The sequence below is a fragment of the Siphateles boraxobius genome, unplaced genomic scaffold (assembly GCF_051911475.1).
Source record: "Siphateles boraxobius isolate OS27281-9 unplaced genomic scaffold, OSU_SipBor_1 1, whole genome shotgun sequence".
In the NCBI taxonomy this organism is placed as follows: Eukaryota; Metazoa; Chordata; class Actinopteri; order Cypriniformes; family Leuciscidae; genus Siphateles; species Siphateles boraxobius.
The window spans coordinates 16,021,635-16,046,159 of record NW_027508699.1 but is presented as its reverse complement, the minus strand read 5'-3'; the positions used below and the strand labels follow the sequence as shown (position 1 = coordinate 16,046,159).

Here is a 24,525-nt window from a genome sequence, read left to right as displayed (position 1 = left end):
ATGGGAATCATTCAGTGCCATAATACATAAGAAAGCACCATGACATTACCATGTTTTTGGTCACGATACCAAAGTGAAAAATAATATGGCTTTTCGGAATGGTACTTGGTATATGAACGCACACACACACAAAAAACTGTGGACATTGTTACAAAAGGCTAAATGGTCTTAAATACTGTAGGCTGAAAATACTAAATAGTTGTCTAATATTAAAGTAAAAAATATGAGTATTTCTACTATTAAAGAACAAATATTGACACAAAGTATAGAACATGCTTTTCTTTAAAACTGCTTATTTTCTTCGGTCTCTTTTGCACTGAGGAACACATGTCTGACCCGTAAGCGAGTGCCATGATGTAAATACTGTGAAACATGAATGTGCGCATCAGGGTGTCAGGCTCTCGTTCACAATTAAATATTCAAACACTACACTAATATTACTCGTGTTTTTGACCATGTTCCATACAGTAGAGGCGTTTCTCTCCAGTGCAGTAGATGGCAGCATTGACATGTAGCGCCCCACATCAGTCCAGTGAAGAATAGGACGTTTATGGCTATTCCTGGCTGTCCTATGTGGAACGATTTTCCAGCGCTGCCGGTTGTGTTTATGCACTAAATTTACACATAACCTCCAGCTTCGCCTGCCCTAGACTCGACAGCTTTATTATTTCGTGATGGCGGCGAGTGCCAAGCGAAAACAGGAGGAGAAACACTTGAAGATGCTTCGGGAGATGACCAGCCTGCCTCCTAATAGGAAATGCTTTGATTGCGATCAACGCGGCCCGACCTACGCCAACATGACAGTGGGCTCGTTTGTGTGCACCACCTGTTCCGGAATACTGTAAGTTTATAACGAGGCCCCTTCATATGCACACAGATGGTGAACGAACTTGTTGTTTTTTTATGGGCAGACGCCCAACAACCCCTCCCATCTGAGAGATCATCTGCAGAATGTGTCCCAGCTGTCTCTAACATCATCATAACATCAGCTTTCACAAAAATAGCACGAGATTCACAGCCAGAATAGCCGAACTACACGATCAGTTTCAAATAAGACGGTGTGACTTTTTTTCCATATGGTTAAAATTGTGTGTGTGTTCTTGAAGTACTGTGTCAATGTGGGACACACCCATGTTTAAACATTACAGCGTCTTATGCATAAAAAATGTTCATAACTAGATAGCCTGAAAAAAATGGTGGTATTCAACTTGCAGAGAATGCCAATAGTGAAAATGATGATGTGATGTTGTGGTGCTGAGATTTGGGCCCCAGGTAGGGCACATGGGGTCTCAGTTCAGTGGCTGGTAAGATGATGTCTCTATGACATTTTGGTGCAGAGTAATGACAGGGGCCAACAGTGACCACCAGAGGGCTTTGGGGCTCCACACTGTAACCTAGATTTAAAGTACTAAGTCAAAAGAGCCACCCCTGATATAGCCTAAGTGTCTTTATGACATTATGGTGCCAGGAATCAATGTGAGTAAATATGACAGGTGCTCGAGCCTCAGGGGGCCCCCAAAGGGCTGTGGGACTCGACATGGGGCCTCAATTTAAGGTTCTAAGTCAAAAGCGTTGGCCCTGATGTCAGTGTCCTTATGACATCATAGTGCTGAAATACGACTAAATATGACATGGGCTCCACAAGAGCCCCCGGGGGCCCCCAGAGAGCTGTGGGACTCCACATGGGGCCTCAATTTAAGGTTCTAAGTCAAAAGAGTCACCCTCAATGTCAGTGTCTTGACATTCTGTTGCCGAAATATGACTGAATATGACAGGGCCCCAAACAGAGCCGCAGGGGTCCGAACAGTGCTAGTGCACTGCCTTGAGTCAATTATAATGATTAAAATGTACAACAATTATTTAACATTTTAATATTCATAAAAAATATATATATAATTAAAAATTTGTTTTTTTATCTGCAGGCAAAATTCGAAATGTGATCATTTAGAAAAGTCATAGAACATTTTTCTTCAAATTCCATAAATTGAGGTATCATATGTCCTTATAGCGAAAAGACTTTTTATCCAGAAGAATAACAAATATAAGCACCACTAATAATGTACGACTGCGAGAATTAGGGATCGCCAACTTCTCAGAGTTTAGTCTCGTCTCTGCACTGACCAATCTGTGATGTTTGTCATTTGATTTGTATCCCAGACGAGGCATCAACCCTCCACACAGAGTGAAGTCCATTTCTATGACCACTTTCACCCAACAGGAAATCGAGTTCTTACAAAAACACAGCAATGAGGTACAATACGCTTTAACACATTACAGTCTATGCACATTCTGAGGCTCCTCTAACTATTCTCTCTCTTTTGTTGTGCCCAGGTCTGCAAGCACATCTGGCTGGGGTTGTATGATGACAAGAGCTCTGTGATTCCAGATTTCCGTGAACCTCAGAAAGTCAAAGAGTTTCTTCAGGAGAAATATGAGAAGAAAAGATGGTAAGGAGTCTCTGGTCAGATCCATCCTCCTTTTGTGACGTGTTTCTGTGTAGCATGTTGTTTTTTCCTTTGTACGCATGTATTATGTGCCAAATGCTTTTGAGATCATGCATTTCAGGTGGCATTATTGCTATTGTAGTGCAATAAAGCTGTTAATTTTCATACAGAGATTCTTCAATAAATTCTGATGGAAATCTCATCTGTGGATTCAGGAAATTACACTAAAATGCAAAATCTATACTGTACTGTCTCAGTAAATGCAAAAAGAAATCTAATCCGCATTGAACCTTCACACTATCTGCCAGCCCACAGACCAAAAATGCCTTCGAAAAAAAAAGACTCCCACGGCAGTTATTGATTTACTGTCTATGAATTTACATACTGTAAATAAAATAATTCTTAACCATAGCATGTACATCACCATTCAAAAGTTTGGGGTCAGTACTTTTTGTTTGGTGGTTTGGGAAAAAATAATACTTTTAAGGATGCATTAAATTGATCAAAAGTGACAGTAAAGACATTTTATAATGTTACAAAAGATTTCTATTTCAAATAAATGCTTCATCTTTCTATTTATTATTCATCCAAAGAATCCTTAAAAAAACAAAATTATGAAGAACTGTTGAAATGTTTTCAGCATTGATAATAATAATAAGACCAAATCATCATATTAGAATGATTTCTGAAGGATCATGTGACACTGACGACTGGAGTAATGATGCTGAAAATTCAGCTTTGACATCACAGGAATAAACTACATTTTTAAATATATTCAAATAGAAAACAGTTATTTTAAATTGTAATAATATTTCAATATTTAAAAAAAATCTGTATTTTTGTTCAAGTAAATGCAGCCTTGGTGAGCATAATAAAATCTTACCAACAGTTCCTCTAGTCCAATCCCCCCAGTCTGAGAACCCTTGCTTTAAATTTGGCATGAAGCGGAAGTTGCAATTAGTTTTTTCTTCCCTATTGTGAATTATATCCAAGTGAAACGGCTTCTTTAAGAAGAAAAAATGAAGAACAGAACCTGATTTTGTCCATCAGGAATTGATTGAATGGTTGTGGTTTGCTATTGCTGTGATGTCATGTGAGTGACAGGATGTCCCGCCCTCGCACCAGTAAACGCATCATCAGAGAAGAGATGATGCTGCAAGAGGGAGGGTTATTTTGTTGTTTTGATTAAAGATTATGAGGGCACATGAATTAAAAAAATAAATAATGATGTGCATGGATAAATCATTTATAATAAATACTGCAATATTCCATGAAAAAAAAAAGAATCGTCAGCATTTTCAGGCCATGAGTTCCCTCAGGTGTTTCTAATGGGATTTTAGAATGGTTGATTTCAGTTAAAGAGTAGTCCTCAGATAAATGCAACATAAGAGACTTCTTTCAAAAACATTAAAACATCTTACCGACCCCAAAGATTTGATGGGTAATGTATGACTGTGTAAATTATGTTGTACAATAAAGCCTTTCAACTCATGTTAACCATGCACAGACTTGATTTACTCATAAATCAAAACATCTATTCTAAAAACTCATTATAAAATCCCCAGGGAGCCCATGGCAAATTAGCCTTCCGGGTTGGCCTACAAATTGACAGATTTATTATTGTGCCATTGTCATTTGCAGGTATGTTCCCCCAGAACAAGCCAGGGTGATCGCTTCTGTGCAGGCCTCAATATCTGGTTCATCTGCTAGCAGTACCAGTAGCACCCCAGAGGTTCTTCCCCAGCCCCTCAAAACCCTGCATCTTACCAAGACTCCGTCTAACCAGGTAACTACACACAACCACCTACACATTTGTGCTTTCATTCGGGAACCATAGAACAGTTATTTCTTCTCTGTGGAATCAGGTTATGCCCTGCTTTTCTCTTCATGTTTCTGTCTCAGTCCCCAGTGACCAGTCGTGTTCAGGCCCAGTCTGCAGGACAGGAGAAGAAGTTTGACCTCCTCTCTGACTTGGGTGGAGATATTTTTGCTGCCCCTCAAGCTCAAACTGCCAGCTCCTCAAACTTTGCTAATTTTGCACATTTTAACAGGCCTTCAGGTAACCATTAAGATTTTTAATAGATTGACAGCCCTAATTTATGTATAAGAAAAGAGTAATTTAGATCCGGTCGAAAGTTCCTTTAATTGTTTGTCACTACTAATCATCTTGTAGCTTTTTGTCATTTATTTAAAGGGATAGTACACCCAAAAAAGAAAATTCTGTGAAAAATTTGTTTTCTCACTTTCAATTTGTTTCAAACCTGTCTGACTTTCTTTCTTCTGTGGAACACAAAAGAATTTATTTATTTTTCATACAATGAAAGTTTGTGGGATCCAATGTTGTTTTGGACCCCACTGACTTTCATTATATGAATAAAAACAGATCAAATGCTACATGAAGTCAGAAAATGAGGACAAAATTTTAATTTTTAGATGAACAATCTCTTTAAATGTCATTTCAACTAGAGTTGCCAAAAAGTACTGACTTCGGTACCAAGTCGGAACCGAAATTTAAAAAAATGTGACGCAATTATCGCTGTTGAGTCGAATCGTAAACACCTCTGATTGGCCATTGTGTTCAGGCGGATCATCGGATATGTTTGTGATTGGCTACAATGATCAGCGATTCAAAAACGTCTTGTAAATATACATCAATGACGCTCTTCACCGAGTGCTTAAATACACACGGGGGCGTTTAAAAGCAGATGTCTATCAGCGGACTGCTTGTGCTCTCAAATGCTCCCGTGAGTTGATCATTGTAGCCAATCACAAACATATCCGATGAACGCGTGAACACAATGGCCAATCAGAGGTATTTACGATTCCGCTCAAAGAGTCACAATTTTACAATCTCTGTACCGAATTGATACCGAAGTCTGTTCTTTTTGACAACTGTAATTTCAACTACCCTACTCTACAACCCTTTGTGAATGAAGTCAGTCAGCTAAGTTTGCTTTTGCTTGCCTACATTTATGTCAGAACCATCAGGGCTCGACATTGATTAACCCTTGTCTGGGACAAGTGGATTTTTTGACAAGTATCCTGATTAGAACATCAATACCAAAAATAAACAAATAACTAGGGAATCACTAAACCAAGAGAATGATTCTGATATTTTGTTACAATTATTGTAAGTTGCGATCGATTGTGGATAATAAATGTATTACTGACGACGGTAAGGTTGCGCTGTTCACGCTCGCGCAGCCTCTCGAGGAGAAATCTACACAAATGAGCGCAGCATACACACACTCAGTTAACAACATAACGTACTGCCTATAAAAAATCTAAATGTGGAGTTTTTATATTTTTAACATATGTTAAGCAACCTCAATTATTTTTACTGAATACCATCACGATTTAAAATGTGACATTGATTTCCTACAACAGTTCAATAAACAGTTAAAATTAAGTCCCTTACATTTTAGATGCAATATTGCCTGTTTTTGTTCTGTTTCAGCATCGAAAATAGTTCCAAACAAAAATCACAGCAGAACCACGGCGCTTACAGGAACACTCAACCTATTTTCATTACTGAATGATTCAGCATTTTGAACGAATCGGTTGAGTCAAAGATTCAATCACCCATTCATAAACATCTGTCTCATTCTTGAATGAATCAGCCGTTTGAACGATTCGTTTGATTGAATGAATCAATGACTCACTCATTAAGACGGTCGCCTGCCACCACCTACTGGCGGTTTAGTGTTATGTTTAAAAGTAGTATCATTCTTTCCAACGTTTCTAATTTGTATATTATTATTCTAAATAATTGAATTTATTGATCAAATTTAGGAATTTAAAATGAAAGATGAAGCATACATTTAATAAGATTGGGGGGGGGATGCCCTTTAAAGTTTCAGATATTACAATATGCCGATTTAAATATCAAAGCATACCTGTCAACATTGAACATTAAAAATAAGGGAGATTTCCCGGAATCCATCCCCAGAATAAGGGATTTTTTTTACACGATTCTTACCCACAAACTTAAAAAAAAAAAAAAAAGCACTAATCATTAACAGTCTAAAGACTATAACATATATAGGTTATAAACTCTTTAGACTTTTAAAGGGTAACTAAACACTAAAACAACTTTTTTTAGTTAATTATCTGTAAGAATGGAGCTTCATAAATGCTGTTCATTGATTCGAGTACATTTTTTGACATTTGGGTATAAAGTGTTTTAATTTTCAAATATATGGTGTAAAAACGTCTGAGTGCTGCCCTCTTCAGGTTAAACGGAAAGCTCCTGCAGTAGGGGTACTCTCTGACGTAGAATACTCTCTGACGTCACTCTGTCACGCCCTTGGTGCGAGCTCACCACACCCATGGCAGCTCCTGGTATAAAAGCATCTGGTTCCTCAAAACTACTGTAGCGAGTCAGGAGTTGGAATTACGAGTATTGAAAACGATCAGGATAGATACTGTATATATTAGCATCTAGTTAGCATAGCATTTATATAGTTATCCAGCTCCAGTGTGCAACCTGCATTTTACGTGGGATTGCTTCTCCAACGCAATGGAGGTGGAAATGGGCTTCTCCACACAGCTCGCGCTGCCAAACGCTGCTCTTCTTGCATGAACTCCACCACCGGAGCGGCGTCATGATGTGAGTGAGCATATATTTTTAATCACAATTTATGTTCCTTCATTAGGCTAAAGTTAATCCTCTGGTGTCGACAAACTCGCCGGCGCGATTTGCTGATTATTTTTTTCATAGCAGCAGAATATAATGAACGTAATAGTAATAATAATCCTGGAAAATAATACCTCAAAATGACTGAATATAAGAATAATCGGATGCCGATCGCGATGCGGGAGTCAAGACCGCAGTTTGAGCTGGTGTCCACACTCCACACAGACAATTCACCCTCCTCCACTTCAGGTGAAGGTGGGGGAGAAAAGTTCTCGACTTCAAATGACCGCTCTGTTGCAAAGCTACTTCCGTCACTCCATTTTAGCTTGTTTGATAGCAGCTGTCACTGCGGGTCTCAGGTGCACGCATCCCACCCCCCTCCCCCCTCAGCCCCGCCCTCGGTTCGTCGCCTCTATCGACGCTGGGCTCTGCCCACTTTTCCAGTATTTTTCAAATATTGCCAGTGGGTGGAGTCAGGCTTTGACCAGGGGTTTAGTTACCCTTTAATGATTAGTGCAAACATCTTTAGACAGTTAATGATTAGTGCTTTTTTTTTTTAAGTTTGTAACAATAAACTTTAAAACCCAGCTAACAATTTTAAGTTCTGGGAAGTTCTGGGACTGTTAGTTTTTGGTTTCAAGAACTTTCCCTATTGGTTCTCCAGGAAAGTTTTCTTAACGTAAATAGAACGTCCCCTTAAGGTTAGGGGAACGTTCCAGTAAGCTATTTGGAAAATGAAACCTAAAAAAACCTACAGGGAACGTTCTGGGAAAAAAATAGAACCTAAAAAGAACCTACGGGGAACGTTCCTAGAACGTTCTCGTTTTGTTCCCAAAAAATAACCAAATGGGAACCATACGGGAACGTTAGGGGAACGTTCTACATATGTGAGAGAGAGAAAGAGACAGACAGACACAGTGTGTGCGAGTATGAGAGAGAGAGAAAGAGACTGTGTGTGTGTGTGTGTGTGTGTGTTTGTGTGAGAGAGAGAGAGAGAGAGGTAGATAGACAGTGTTTGTGTGTGTGTGTGTGTGTGTGTGTGTGTGTGTGTGTGTGTGTGTGTGTGTGTGTGTGTGTGTGTGTGTGTGTGTGTGTGTGTGTGTGTGTGTGTGTGTGTGTGTGTGTGTGTGTGTGTGTGTGTGTGTGTGTGTGTGTGTGTGTGTGTGTGTGTGTGTGTGTGTGTGTTAGGGGTGTGACCGTAACCGTGAGGACGACGGTTATATTTGAACACCGTCATTAGAACTCTATAACCGCCAAAACCGTGTTATTAAAATATTTTTTACAAACATTTTATAACATAGAGAGTGTTTAAATACTAATATCAGCTTACGAGGGAAACGGAGGTGGTGCTTCCGTAAAAATACGGGTAAAAAAGCGGGAAAAGAGCTAAAATACGTGAGTAACCCGGTAAAAACGGGAGGGTTGACAGCTATGTATCAAAGTTGATTGAACACTGATGAGAATATTGCTTCAGAATAAATTAACACAAAAAAAAAAAATTTGGACAAGCAACTTTTTTAATCGGACAAGTGAATGACAGATTTACTTGTCCGAAGGACAAGCACATGAAAAGGCTTAATGTCGAGCCCTGACCATGATTTTAGACTGTCACTTTAATTTTCCTCATGAGTCCTGTTCATTTATTTATTTTGTTCACCCTTTGCCATCTGTAGCACAAAATAATTCCACCACAGAGTTTGCCAATTTTGATTCCTTTGGAAACGCCAGTGTACCGTCACATTTTGGCACATCACCCCCCTCAAAGCCTTCCCTTCAACAACCCCACACAGGTACCACACCCTGCCCCAATCTATTGTGTATTATGTTCACATGTATTTCTATTTCCTGTCATGGTTATTACAGAATGTTATCTGCTAAATATCACCTCTGTTGCTGCAAGCTTACTTTAACAGTACTGCACCAATCATTTAAAGAAGATAATGGGTAAAAGAAAATACACTCATTTTTTGTCTTCATCTTTTCATTTATTTAAATTGAAAAAGAAAAGAAAAAAATTGAAAAAGAAAACCAAGGAGTTTGACAATTTTATTATTATTTACATTTAAATGTATTATTTCTTAAAAGAAAAATATTTTAAGGTCATAAGGTGCAACCAACGTGCAGGGGCAAAAACACAAATCATAATAATAACAGAAAGCAGAGAATTATATCCTAGAGAGAATTTAAATTTGGTCCGTCCGATGGAGAGTTTAGTTTGAAGTCCAAAAATATACTAAGCACAATGTTCTCTCACCATTCCTGATTTCTAACACTCACTCACTAACTGCTGCTGTCGTCAGAGTTCATATGTAAATTGCGCAAGCTTATTAGATCGAAAGTTCTGAAAAAATCCATACATTTACCCGCCCATAGATCCTCCCCTCGAAGAAAGTGGACAAAAGAGATGGATTAAAAAACTAAAGCCCAATTTATACTTCTGCGTCGAACTTACGCCGTAGCTACGTCGTAGGCTGTGTGTAGCGCGCGTACCCTTCGGCGTACCCTGATGTGCACCTCTCCAAAAATGTAACAATGCGTCAATTCTACGTGGACGCAAGCCCTGTGATTGGTCTGCTAGAACCCCTCACTCGGGTTTCACATGTTCCCTCTGCACGTGTAATTGCACATCAACACGGACAGCGACGCAGAAGTATAAATGAAAACTAACGCGTAGTGTATAGCGTAGAGGCTCCGCCGTAGGTCCGACGCAGAAGTATAAATCAGCCTTAAGTGTAACCTGGTATATCTCCCTAGTCTACTTGTGAGCTGATCGACCAAAACACATCTTAATACCAGGTGTAAACAGAGCCTTAGTTCTTCCAAAAACCGCAGCCCCTCCAAAACTTTGGAACAACCTCCCAATTCAAATCAGAACTGCCCCTACATGACCAATGTTTAAATCGAAGATAAATCGTTCCTATTTCACCAGGCTTACATTCTGTGGTTTGATACTTTACTCTTTTATGCTCTGTTTGTCCACTTGTGACTTTGTGCCTGCCTGAATGCATTTCATGGTTATGTTTGTTACTTGTGTCCTCTTGTACAGCACATTGGTCAACAGCAGTTGTTTTTAATTGTGCTTTATAAATCAGTTGAATTGAATTAATACAATAAGTCTGAGTATAAATTTAAGCTCTACCTTTATGCGATTCAGGAGGAGGCATGTCCATTCCTCCACTACCCAGTGTGGCCACTGCCCCGCCTCTGAGCAGTTTATCGAGAGGGGACCGTTACGCGGCCCTAGCTGAGCTTGACAATGTCCTCAGTTCCACCGTTACCAGTGGGAGCGCACAAGGGTGAGAGATCACTGCATTACTTACCGTATATTCTCTGCACAGTCCACCTTGCTTTTAGGCTGTTCATGTACATGTTTTTGTGTGTTAATGCACTACCAAAGTGTGTATGGAGGTGTCCCAGGAGCTGCTGCACCTCCAGCTCAGCCAGGAATACCCAACATGCAACAGGGTTTTGCAGGTGGAACTTTTAAGATTCGTTTAAGTAAGTTTTAACATGTAACTCTTTTAAACTGACTCAAGACTTTTGATCGTGCAGCTGCTCCCTCCACAAACCCATTCGTGGCTGCTGGAATGGTTCAGGAGCCCATGTCTACAAATCCATTCCAAACCAATGGGAGAGCAGCCGCCTCAGGTAAAACCTTGCTTTGGTCGAGATCAGCATGCTCGTTATGTGTGTGTCCATTCAAGGAATGAGCAGATGAAACATGCTACTCCTCCTCTGGTCTCCTTTTATTTACTTTAGCCTCATTTGGCACTGGCTCCATGAGCATGCCAGCTGGCTTTGGGAACGCAACCAGTTTCTGCCTGCCAACCAGTTTTAGTGGGACCTTCCAGCAACAATTCCCTGGCCAAGGTCCCTTTCCCCCACCTGCAGCCTACCACCAACAGCCCAATGGTATGTGAGACTATATTTGTGTTTTCGTGAGTGCGAGGTGGCCCAAACCCCCAGTGGCTTATGCCTTTCTTTTATGCATACTCATGAGAAAGGCTGTGTTTGTATTGTATTAAGCATCAACTCTTTTTGCTTTTCCTGCTTTGATTTGATTTGATGTGGTGTTGCATGTGTTGGAGTAGCAGGTTCAGTGCTTTAGCATTGAGGTTAGTCTTTAATGTAACACACCAGCTCCATGGCCTTTCTTCTTTTATGGTCCTCCTCAGGGGGGTTTCCAGCCTATGGACAGGCCAAACCTATGGGCAACTATGGGCAGCAGGTCACAGGACCTGGGATCTCCAGCAACCCATTCATGGTAAGCAAGCCAGTTGTTATGAAGTAAATACTAAGGTTGAAGGATATTCTTTATTTATTGCTTTAAATCAGTGGTTTTCAATCTGACTTGAAGGCCCCCTCTGGTATTTCTGCTTTAATTATGACAAAGCTGCTTGATTTCCAACTGTTTTATTAAAGTCCCCATGAAATCAAAATGTAATTTTTAGTATAGACTTTTAGTATGAATATGTTAGCCTTAAGTTTATTTATAAGCTAGTATAGAGCTGTAATCGGGCCTTAAAAATTAGGCCCGACAAGGCCCGAGTCTGACAGAATGAGTCATTTTATACATTTTTTTACATAATTTATTCATGACTAACGTAGGCTATAGGCCACTTGGAAGTTGGAACAAAGAAATAAAATAAGTCCTCTGTAACATAGTAACATCTCAGCACTCTAAATAGGCCTAGGGAGGCACCTATGGGCCTATAAAAATTAGTCTTTCTTAACAAATTAAATCAAGATAAATTCTAAACTAAAATAGGTATTTGGCAATAACGAAATAAAACGAAAAGTTACATAAAAATGAGATTAGGCCTAAGACAAACGAAAACGGGACTTGCTTGTGGCCACCTCTCTCCACAATCACCAAAATATAAATAGGACAACGCGCCAATAAAAAGGGATCTTTCTTAACAAATTAAATTCAGATAAATTCTAAATTAAGATGGGTATTTGGCAATAGTGAAATTAAAGGCCCCGCGGTATTTGCTTCGCCAATTCTCTCCACAATTCGGCCTCAACGCGACGGTGAACAGCAGCTGAAATTTAATAAAAGAATAATGCGAACATTAGCCTATATAGCCTACTCTGTCTACATTATGCATTTAAGACTCAATTAATATTTAGGTATAATCTGAAAAACCTTTACTCACGAAGATTAGGCTACATGTTTTTGTGGTGGAAAATTATTGAATGCACTGTAGATGGCTTCAGCGCGGTCCTGCGCTCACTGATGGTGCGCCAGCGACACTGAACACCCTTTCACTGCACAGAATGTCGCATCTTATGCATTTCACTTAACCCACTGGCTCATTCTCATTATGCACATGGTCAAAAGTTTTCCACACTTTAGACTTTGCTTTCTTTGCGAGTGCAACCAAAAAGTAATCGCTAGAGGCCAGCCTCTGTTTTACCACCTCCTCATCCATTTTCGCGCTAATCTGAAACGCATCACCTGACCACTCATTTACCGCGGAGCACGATCCTGTGTAAAAAAAATACAAATTAAGACGGGTTCGGGCGAAGATCTTCAGCTCTAAGCTAGTGTGCTCCATAACAATGACAAAATTTGCTTTTAGAAGATGTAAGCGTTCAAAATTTACAGACTCACTTATGCCAATATGGATCAATGATTTTGATGGCCCTTCAGATTTTCTGTCCAATCAAATGCTCTCTAGAATCTGAAGTGTCTCGCCCCGTACATTATAAATAGATGTTGAAGCTGCAGCTGAAATCAGTCACTTTGTTCACACAATTACTATTTTCTATATGGTGAATGGCACATAATGCACTATATAGGGGATAGGGAACGATTCAGACAGTTTAAATATGCTTTCCTTTGGGTCAAATGAAGTTTGGTTTTGCGTTAGTATCACTCAAACTAACATCAATTACACACTTTTCAAACTACACGTCCTCAGCATGATTATGTTCACCGTTATGCTTTAGTAACCGTTTCATATTAAATCTAAAAGGGGAATCTATTAGACTGGCTGTCATATGCACACACGAGAATTTCTCACAGAAAGTTTCTGCCTAATATTATACACATTGATTTGTTCTTAACCTTGTTGGAATGTTAATGAATTTGGAGTATTTTAAATGAGCGATCACGAAACCATGTCCATATAATGGCTTTCCGCAGAGTCTTTCCTTTCTTCTCTCTCAGTAAACATGACACTGTCTAAAGAGAGACTGAGGGCATGTGCAGCAAAATCCTCAAGTAACGCCCAGTGTGCCATCCTCAAAACAAGTTAAAACAAAAGCAAATGTTCACATTTCAATCACAAATCCATGCATATGCACGGTTAGTGAATGAGATCCATTGTTTAATTAGAATGATTTACATCTAGTTTATTTGGAAAAATCAAGTGTTTTCTACCTTAATTGGGTTTGTTTAGGCATGTATTAAGGCCCATTTAGGCATGTCACCGATCCCACTCCCCCTCAAAAAAAATGAAAGGATATTAAATTAAATTTTTGATGTTATAAAATTAAATGTTAGACGCTGTACTGCCATTTATTGATGTGGATCATCATGATTGTCTCTGAGTTTTATGTGACCATCATTAATTACACTGATGCTGGTGAGTTTGATGTAGAGAGCGATCTACATGATTAATTCCCTTACCTTACATAGATGAACAAAAAACAAGCAGCTTGGTTCTCACGCAGGGTTTTTAGTTGACACCATTCAGATGACACTTCACAAAAAGACATTTAGCACCAAACTACTCAATGGCAGTCTGACTCTTAATGGTTTTGCATCTATTGTACTAAATATTAGGCTGTATTAAACATGATTAATCTGTTCTCAAGTCTTCTCATCCACAATTATCATGATCATTTGAGGTAGAATTAACTTGATATAATGTGCTCCTAAATCTGCAATATGTTGTTGCTGCATGGCAGAAATTATGAATCAAACCTTTAGAACAGTGTTTCTTTATCCACTCTCATGCTTACGTTTGTTTTCTCTTCAGGGTGGAGGCCCGGCGGGACCATACCCTACCGGAGGTTCCTCCACAAACCCCTTCCTCTAAAGCGCGTTTTTCCACCACATTTCAGCTGCATCATGCACACATTCCGCGTCACCAATGCTCTAAAACATTGTCTTCAAGAATCTGAAAGTATTCAGGTTTTGTATTTACTGCACTGAGTCTTTGACATTTCTAGAGAAAGAGCTGTGGATACGCAGGTGATGGTCTTCCCCACCCACCGGTGTGTTCTGGACAAAAATCCATGATTTTCCCACCTCATTTATGCCTTCAGCTCAATAAGTAATGTTTTATGCCTAGAAAGTAAGCTCCTTGTGCATATCAGCATTTGTAATCCTTTTAAAAACATGTTATTCACAAAGAGAAACTGATGGAACAGCAGAACACAATGGTGCCTAGGGATGCTGTTTAATAGCTGTACAAACAACTTCAGTTTGTCCTTAGCACCTGCTCTAGCAGAAATGTTTCATTCAGTCGTGGCGAAAACACATTGTGAGGAATAGACGCCACTAATCGCCTCACGGAGGTAAGAAAACATGGTTTGGATTAAAACATGACACCTATTGTAAAGGCAGAGGAGCTCCGCACAAGATAAGGTGTCTACAGCACAAACGGGCCGAGTAGATGTAAGTGGTAGAGTACGTCTTTCTATGATCTCCCCTTGGGGGGGCACCTTGGGAAATTGGCAGGTCTGACCTGCGGTGTTCTCCGTCAATGGATTTTTGACACATCAAAAGTTACCATTAAAGGAATACAAGTTAATGTGTATATATATAAATATATGTATAAAATATTAAATGATTTTTAACTACTGTGTTACATGCGCCTGTTTGTGCTTTTTTTACAATTCATTGAGCAAAGCTAGTTTATTGTTCTCGATTATGGATTCTGATCATGTATGAAAAAAATTAAGGAAATTAATCCATTTGTTTTTTGTAGTCAAGTTTTTAGGATATTATCTCCCACCATAGTACACATAGACACTTTAATATAAAGGTTATTTAGTAGCATTGATGGTTCCATAAAGAACTGTTAAAATCCATGGAACCTTTTCATTTCACAAAAGGTTCTTTATAGTGGAAAATGTTATTTAGATTATTAAATTTTCTTCACACTAAGAAAATTGGTTCTTTTAAGAACTGTACAATGAATGAAAGGTTCTTTCATCTCTGGAATCACAGCAACAACAACAACAAAAACCTTTTGGAACCTGTATTTTTAAGAGTGTAAGAAAGTAGCAACATGTAATAATAGCAAAGAAAGAAAACATTTTTAATGATGAAAAATCGGATTCATCATAACTATTGGAGCGAATAAACATGAAATAACTAAACCAAATTAACATGCACAGGCTGTGTGACACCTGCTTTTTCTGGCATGAATCGACTTTACATGTTCTTTAGAACAGTTTTCTCCAACGCATTTATCTAATTAGAATATTAATGATCAAAGGTTTATAATTTCTACATTTGTTCTGTAAAAGCTGCCAGATAAAATAACCTCCGACCATCATCCATTATATTGTTCGTCACAATAGACGAGTTCTTTCGAATTGTTTATGTTTTGTTTATTGATGGATTCATACATTTATACTGACCCAAACGTACAGTTCATTTTTCACATTTTTTGTTGCAGCAGCTGTATGCTGCAATGCTTTCATTTTTCGCATCAAAGTTACACTAAATGACCCATAGTGACAGACGAAGTTGATTTGTGATAAATCTGCAAATATTAAAAGTAAGTGTATCTGGTATGTAGAGACGTGGCCGATGTGCACAACCCATAACTACTGAAACATACAGTAATGTTTTAGAATGATGGACCGATTTAGACTCCAAATAACCTGTTTCCGTTTGCGCGCGACACTGCAATATAAGTTAGAGTGGCGCAGTTTTCGTGAAAACACGGATATTCATCTAATAAAGAGAAATGCGTCCATTTAGTAGGAGCAACAAGCATCAGTTCCAGATACTTGTCTAATGTGCTAGAAAAATATAGCGATGATGATGAGTGTGAAATCACTCGACTGCCTCTGGATGATGACGCAGACTGTGTGGAGTCTCTGTTGTCCTGGTAACGCGTCAACGGTATCCGGGAATGGCGAGCTTGCTGGGAGAAACTCTGTTTGAGCTCAGTGGACAAGGTCCTGCACCTATGAAGGACTATTTCCACTTTGCAATTACACCGACTGAGGTTTGTCAACTAACGTTATATTTTTTTTATTGTTAACACCAATGCGTTACTCTTGCAGCAGCTTTATGACCAAAAGTTTGCTAACTTATTTGTTTATCTGTTCTCTTCATCTAACGATAGAAGATCCTCCAAACCCAATGCCAAACAAACATTTTAGCCTACAAAAATGTTACCGCTGGAAACAAATTAGTTAGGAAATTAAAATGAACACATTTGTCTTTATCTGGTCAAAATACAAATTTTATACAAAATACATATTTTACTAAATAATTCGGACTCTAATACTGCTAGAAAATCAAGGCCAGATGTCTAACCATGTTGTGTTCCAAATTTGAAGTTGATATAACAAAAAATTGAGAAGGTTTTAAAGTAGTTTCCATGATAACACCATGCCCTATTTCAATTGAAATTTGAGTGTTTAATCTTTTAAATGATGATAGGCCTACCTAATTTATGGTGATTACTAAAATATGTGATGATAAAAAAGCATGCCAAGTGTCCTGCTACCTGGACAGTGGACACCCACAGTTAACAAGCTAAACTAGCTGTAATGATCACAGTGTCAAAGGAAAATATAGGCTATATTTTAGATCAAGAAACTATTGGTTACTACTCAAGATCCTACAACATGTCACTCTGGAGATGATCATTAAAGTAGCTCTGAAGAACTGTTGAAAAAAATGGGAGGTTTTTGTCTCAGTTTTACTGTAGACTATTATTTATGATAATTATGAACATCCTTTACTACAGGTTGTTTGGAGCTGGTGGAAGATTTCTTTGAGATCAGACTGCAGGAGCACACCACCAGGACAACTGAGAGAATCACATGAAGACTTCTTAGAAGACAGGCGTCTGCAAAGTAAGTTATTCAGCAACTTTCTTTGTTCTTGCCTACTATTCCAGACATACACTTTTTTTACATTTGAAAATAAAGTGTGTAAAAGTCTTTTAATGTAGCCTCTTTTTCATTCAATGAACAACCTGGTCTATCTCATCCAGATCACGTTGCCATGGTATTTGGTCCTCGCATCTTGCAGTACTCCAAAAACTTATGCCAAGGCCACTATGATTACATTGTCCGTCTCCCCAATGCTTTGCTTTTCACCATCATGGCACATCTAGACCTTGAAGACATTTCAGGTCTTTCACGCACCTGCCATAAGTTTAAAGAGGTAAGGCCTATTGAAATCCCATTGCATTTCAAAGTGTCATAGAACCAAATCAAGTGGCTTTCATTTGAAATAAAATAGCTCAAGCACAGTTTTTGAACAAATATTTCACATGAAATGTTTGTAGAATGTCTTAAATTAATTATACATTTTAAATTGCTGTTTGTTTGCATGTATGTTAAATCCAGTGCTAGGTAGTACCTGATTACATATAATCTGGATTACGTAATCAGATTCCAAAAATTAAGTACTTGTAATTAGATTATATTACGGTTTAAAATACTTGTATTCATACTACAGTTACTTTTTTATTGATTACTTGTTATTCTAACAAATATTAATAATTCATTGATTCTTCCTACTACTTCTTTGTTTATCTTTTAAATGTTCCTTTCTAAAAACGCCTACTGCTTGCATACGTTCAGAAGGTCTTCCAGGTTTGTGGAATTAACCACACAGACCAGCCACTATATAGTCATGTGACTATCACTAAAAAAAAACTGAGACCCATGGCTTTTGGTCACTGGATTTACAGAAATCATTTCACTTTTAACAAGTGTTTTCTCAACATTTGCAGATCTAATTAACTCTTAATTCACACATTCATTATTATTTGAATTATCACTCAGATTCAGTGAGTTATTTAACCATGCAATAATGTCTTTGGAAGGTTTTTGTCTTTCAACAAATTCACGTTTCATTTCATTGCATGACATGCAGGCAAACAAATTAAATGATCTTTTTATCTTTTTTTAGTAGTGTTTTATTTTTAAATTATTTATTTTAATTAAAAAAATATGATTTAACTAGTTAATAGCTTTTCATTAAACACAGGATCCCCTGCAGTTCCATTATGAACCCCAATCAGGAAAGCCCTGACATAATATAATATTTAAGGCACTTCATGTTGTTGATAACAAAGAATGGAATATATTTTCTTTTTCTTTGTATTTTAATATCAATATGGTATGATTATTCTACTCAAATCAATGTGATGAACAAGTTAGGTCAAAAGTAATCTAAAAGTAATCCAAAGTAGTCGGATTATATTACCTTAAATATGTAATGTAATGGATTACGTCATACAGTTTTTGTCATGTAATTACAATTTGTTTGTAATCTACCCAGCTCTGGTTAAATGGTTACATTGAAGTGTATGTGCTTTCTGATTTTTTTCCCCTTCAGCTTTGTAACTCTGAGGAGTTCTGGGAGCAGACAGTAAGGAAGCATTGTGACACTGTGACTCCAACAGTGGAAGCTTTAGCTAAGGAGGTTGGCTGGAGAACAATTTTCTTTACTAACAAGCTGCAGCTGCAGATGCAGATTAGCCGCCGGAAGCAGAAGGAGAATCAGCCCTGTGAGGATCAAAGCGAGCCAAGTTCCTCTTCTGTTCCTTTTGAGTAAATGGCTTCAGACCCTATTCAAAGTCTGATAAAGACTTTCTCTATCAGAACATCATTTTTGTTTGTTTTATGCATGAAAGATTCACTGTTGAAAATAGTTGGCACGTTAATGTTTTTGTACGTTTGGCAGACTGCTACATTTGCTCAAATCTAAAAAGTCTAGAAGGGCTAAAGACTAGTTTTGAGGCAAAAAAAAACAACTTTACATTTCACAACTTGTAAGACAAAATCATAATCACTTATTTTCTGGCATAATTATTACATTATTTGGTGTTATTTTATTTGAATACAAATCCAAAGAGATTCGACCAGCATATGAGTTTTCTTAATACAGACATAACTGATAACTCCCAACAGTATTTTCCTGTTCGGATGCAATTTTTTGTGAAGAGGAACCTAATGTACAAATTTTGATTTGTCTTGTTTTGTTCGTTAAAAATATATTGCATTTCTATAGTAAAATATTCCTGGTATTTTTCCACCCTAAATCTTCTTTCATTTATTTAGTAAAAACCCTCAAATAAAAATACTATTTAGCCCGGTTAATTAAGAAAAATTACAATCCAATTATTTTCACAGCTCTTGCTGCATGGATTCCTTTTACCCATAACATTACAACCATGGTAATTCATTAAACCTGCCAACACCAATAACATCTCAAATATTCAGTCACAGGAGAAGTGTCAAATGATCATTTCAGCTCTGGTTCATCGTTTTAAATAACATATGCTAGAGGTAATGAGACTTGAGTCATTTATGACATGTGGTTAAAACCCACCTCTTGTACGCTCAGTAGATTACTGTTGCATGGCATTGTGTCAAACACAGGAAAAACCATTCATGGGGGGGGGGATGTTAGAAACCTGAGATGCTGTGACTAGACTGCTGGCTGCAGGTGAGAATCACTTAAGCAATTTGTATCTGTAAAACAAGCTTGACAAAGACCACAGGAAAGGCTACTGAAAAGCAAAATTGTTCATTTTTGATCCAAACAAGCTGATTAAGCGAGGCAGGAGGTGATTCTGAGATTGAATGTGATTTACTTGGATGTGAATCTTGAACAAGTGAAAGACCAAAAATGACCAACACCAGCAATCAAACAGGTGAGTGGATTTCTTGTTTTTCACACTGCAATATGTAGTCTGTAATTGTGTATTTGTCTGATATCTGTAGTGTTTTCTTAAATACAACATGATCATCTGCTCCTCTAGACCCACCAGAAAAAGCCTGTTGTATTTTATCTCTATAATGTAACTGAAATATTTTTTTTATATGACTTCATATTCTCATTCTCCATTTGACATAGTTTTTTTTGTCTTTTTTTCTTTCCCGAGGGCTCACTAGCTCCGGTCTAGCAGAAAACAATAGGCTTTTGGAGACTGTTAAAGCATCTGTCCACTTTGGAGCTTTCATTGTCACTGGTCTCTTCGCCTCCCTCATTATAGCAACGGTGCGGCACAACCAGGAGTTGCGTCAAAACCTTCGTTACGTCCTGTTGTGTCAGCACTGTGTCTGTGTGTCTGGATTCAACATCATGGGCGCAGCCGTGCACGGTCTCCGCAGCCTGCGTTGGCCTATTTCCCGAATCACTTGTTGGATCCTCTTCGACCTGCAGGTGGTGATGGCACGAGGTTTGATGATCACCCTCACGCTGATGTCCGTCACCACCTGTCTGTCCATTTGTATGCCACTCCGTTACCCCATTCTTGTCCAGCGCTTCCACCGCTGGGTCATGCTGGTGGCTTGCGTTCTCGCCCTGCTCAACCCCGTAGTCTTCACCGTCCTAGCCTGTGTGCACTCTCCGTGGGATCACGTAATTGGGCTGGATACTGAGTGCTCTACAGCTTTGGAAGCCACAGCTTGCATTGCCAGCGCTTTAGCGTTGCTGTTATTGCTGGTGCTGCTCATCATTGTAAGTTATATGGCGATTTACCTGGAAGGTAGACGTGCTGGCCATTTCACTCGATCCAACAGCAAAGCCCGCCGCACCATTCTCATCCACAGCCTGCAGATAAGCCTGCACCTCCTACCCTCCATCATCATCATCTCCCGGCACCAGGAGACGCTCCCTGTGGCGCTGCCCGTTTTCGTCGTCTTCAGTTTTGCACAGTCACTGAGCCCTGTGGTGTTCGGCCTGCGCTGCAAAGAGCTCCACAAGGAGATGCTACATTTCCTGGGTTTGTTCTGGGGAAACTGTTGTGGCTGTGGGCACATTGGCAGCATGGATACCATCAGCACTGGGACAATAACCAGTGCAGCAGAGACCGGAGCCAGTATTGAGACTAACACCTCCACCTGCATGGCTACCGCCACTTCATCTACCATTGTCACAGAATTTGAGGGAGAGAAAGAGAGGTCAGGCTTCATAGAGTTAACTGTGTAAATTAGAAACAAGTTGGACAAGGGGAACAGAATCTTGACAGTGTTAAAAGATCATTGGCTTTTCAAAGTCCTTGAGACAGTGGCACGTGTATTTTAAACTTAAAGCACAGAATACGGAACTGATTTATTCAAGTTTGTTTCTTTTTTTAATCCCAGATAGAGAATAAAAAAATTAAACAACATCAAAAGTTTGGGGTCAGTAAGATTTTATCTCTTTTATTCAGCAAGGACACATTAAATTGATCAAAAGTGACAGCAAAGACTTAACTTACATTGTTACGAAAAATGCTGTTCTTCTGGACTTTCTATTTATCCAATAATACTGAAAAACAAAATGCATCACGGTTTCCACAAAAATATTAAGCAGCACAACTGTTTTCAACATTGATAATGATAATAAATGATTTCTGAAGATTCATGTGACACTGAAGACAGGAGTAATGATGCTGAAACATCACAGGAATAAATTACATTTTAAAATATATTAAAATGGAAGTTATTTTAAATTGTAATCATATTTTACAATATGAATGTGTTAACTATGTTTTATCAAATAAATGCAGTCTTGGTGAGCATAAAAGTCTTCTTTCAATGTAATATACATGTTGACACTATGGACGATTTTTAGTCATGTGAAACCTTCATTATGAATAATCATGAATATGACTGTGAATAGCCAAATTTAGGTGGTTTTGTGAGAAATTGTATGTATTTTTGCCATAATGTGTAATTTTGTCTGTGAGACGAAAATGAGACATCTGAATCTAATGTTTTTTTTATTTTCACTGATTCATTAAGGCTATTAATAAATCAGCCAATAAACCTTTTTGGTTTGTCTTTAGGTATGTTTGCAGGCTTGTCATTTGCATATCTGCAGAATAGATTACACATCCTAAGGAGTTATTGCAGAACCCCTCATCATGCTAGATCACACTACATGCAGAGGTATGAAATTGGTAGTTGTTAAACTTTTCACCAGATGATTTTTGTCCTCACCTGAATTTCTCTAGAACAAGTCGCACTGAGGATTAAATTATTACAGTTGCATATAATTGTGTTGCACAGTTGTGTTTGAGTGGGATGCTGCTAAGTATGTATGTATTTAAACCCTAAAAAATAACTGGAGTTAGATTTTCTGTGTCTGTTCAAATAATATACATTCTAGAAATTTTCATTGTAAATATATTATTCTTTTGAAATAGATTATTCTCTGTGTAATACCAGGCCACGTTGAGTTTGGGTGACATTTATATAACAATACGTTACCCTTGTTAATTTGTTACTTAATGATATAAACAGATGTTAAGGTTTAATGTAAAAAAATCATAATAACAGTAAATAATAAACTAATAATGTATGCAAACGTAAGGTTGTTGATTAAAGCCTGATTTTAAGTGTTGATGCATGTTTTGATTGTTTTATTTAGTGCATTCTGAAATATACAAATAATATAATTAGTATAAGTGATATTATTTAATTTAATTATTTTGAGTCATATGAAGTAGGCTAGCTATTCATGGCATGGTTACATTACAAAAATAGCCTGCTGTCGGGCATGAAATTGTAATTTCTTTCTTTGAACATATTTAGTGAGAGTGGACAAAAACTTGAAATGATTGTCTAATGGTGTCGCTTTGATCTTGAGTAATCACTTTCGTTTAACACTGCACAATCAGCATGGCAAGACATCACTATAATTTACTTCCAAGGTAATATAACACAAAAGTAGAAAACTTTCTACAAAAGTAGAAAAAAAAATTCAAATGAAAACATGAAACACTTGTGGAAATGCGTCATGATGAGACATAGTAACAACAACAACATTCAAGCTAGACTTGCCTCTGCAATTGTCACCATGTCAGTATTGTGTATATTAACAAGTCTTTGGTCCTCTTTGCTTTCTCATTGAATGTAAACAACATTCAGTCAATCACTGTTCTGTTTTCTCTTTTTGTATTCCAGTCCCTGTAATGGCTGCTTTCAGACAAAGTTAACACCAAAATCTTTACATTAGAAACATGGTTTTCAGCTTATTTGATATTGAACTTGCCCTAAAATCATTATTTAGACATTACATATTGTGATGTACTATTCAGTTCAGTTCAACTATTCATGAATGATTTAATATAATAGGATACGTGCTACATTTTAAAAGCAAGTTTTCATGATTGTGACTGCTCATTTTTATGATTTTAAATTTGAAGTTATTAAAAAATGTTTTTTAGTTATTGAAGTTTTATCAATGTTTAGTATGTAAAATGTAATCTCTGATCTTACCTCATTTATAAAACTTTATATCCATAAACCCTTCAACCTCTGCACAATATAAATACTGATGTCTGATTACTGAATAATGTCGGTACAGCCACAAAGCATCGGCCATAAACAACATTTTGTAGATTTATTATTAATGTGGCCATAATAAGTCAGGCATTGTGACTTGACATAAGGCATTTGATTTGAGATCTAGTCATTTTCCAACTATTAAGTTTTGTAGGTGTTAATTATCAAATGCCATTATTATTTATCTCTCAACAGCAGAACTTGGAAAAACACCTCTAAACATTTGAGGTGTACTCAGGAGACTTGTGCGTTTAATATTCATTTATATAATAGCTAACTATAACATATTACATATATATAAATAAAATATAGTTAATAAGAAGAAAGTATAAAACTTAAATTTCTTGCAACGTGTCTTCTTTTCCACAGCTTTAGTGGAGTGTGGTTTCAGGTTGTGTGCTTAGTACAGATGCTCTAAATGCTCTGACTGTAAGTGATCCATGGTTGACTGTTACACATGCATCTCCATAAATGGTGATCTGACCAGATACAAAAATAAATAAAAGCACCTGTTTTCTTGTCACAACACCTATGTGCGTTTTTTTTAAGTGTATGTGTCTATTCCTCACCAAGCCTCCCTCAATATTTAACACCGGGTGCCTCAAATGCAGTCCACCAGGGAAACATGATAGGTGATGGGAAGTCAGTGTATGTATATAATGAATTATTTTCATAGAATTAAAAATACATTAAAGCAGGGGGGCTCGGTGTATTTTTGCTTCATCAATATTTATAGGAAGACCTGTGTAATTTTTTTCCAAGTAATGAACAAAGTAATGTATTACCTTTAAATTCACAACAAAATATCTGAGTAAGTTCAAATTTATGGGACTGACTGATGCAGCGTTCATGCCATGTTGTACTACAATTAAATTAAAAATAATTTAATTGGACTGTACAGGATTGGTTGAAACAGGAAGCTCAAGGACTGGGTGACAGGAATCACTCTTT

At 37.8% G+C, this 24,525-nt stretch overlaps 2 protein-coding genes across 4 annotated transcripts; both read left to right on the top strand.

The window, feature by feature from the left end:
- The first annotated feature begins 521 nt into the window (after positions 1–521).
- On the top strand, positions 522–14,903 carry agfg1b (ArfGAP with FG repeats 1b). Of its 2 annotated transcripts, XM_077224819.1 has the most exons (12): positions 522–841; positions 2,158–2,251; positions 2,332–2,447; positions 4,086–4,230; positions 4,347–4,503; positions 8,754–8,870; positions 10,235–10,376; positions 10,478–10,554; positions 10,633–10,728; positions 10,840–10,992; positions 11,256–11,344; positions 14,070–14,903. In XM_077224819.1, exons 1-12 carry the CDS (start codon positions 675–677, stop codon positions 14,127–14,129), a joined length of 1,413 nt encoding a protein of 470 aa, XP_077080934.1. In that variant the 5' UTR covers positions 522–674; the 3' UTR covers positions 14,130–14,903. The 2 variants fall into 2 exon arrangements, with proteins under 2 accessions (XP_077080934.1, XP_077081008.1); XM_077224893.1 differs by lacking the exon at positions 8,754–8,870 and having other exon boundaries at positions 532–841.
- A 1,162-nt stretch (positions 14,904–16,065) lies between these two features.
- fbxo36b (F-box protein 36b) lies at positions 16,066–22,630 on the top strand. Of its 2 annotated transcripts, XM_077226808.1 has the most exons (5): positions 16,066–16,277; positions 17,028–17,136; positions 17,277–17,449; positions 18,632–19,952; positions 20,184–22,630. In XM_077226808.1, the coding sequence occupies exons 1-4, from the start codon at positions 16,182–16,184 to the stop codon at positions 18,848–18,850; spliced, it is 597 nt and encodes a 198-aa protein (XP_077082923.1). In that variant the 5' UTR covers positions 16,066–16,181; the 3' UTR covers positions 18,851–19,952; positions 20,184–22,630. The 2 variants fall into 2 exon arrangements, with proteins under 2 accessions (XP_077082923.1, XP_077082840.1); XM_077226725.1 differs by lacking the exons at positions 16,066–16,277; positions 17,028–17,136; positions 17,277–17,449 and having other exon boundaries at positions 19,425–19,952.
- The last annotated feature ends 1,895 nt before the right edge of the window (positions 22,631–24,525 follow it).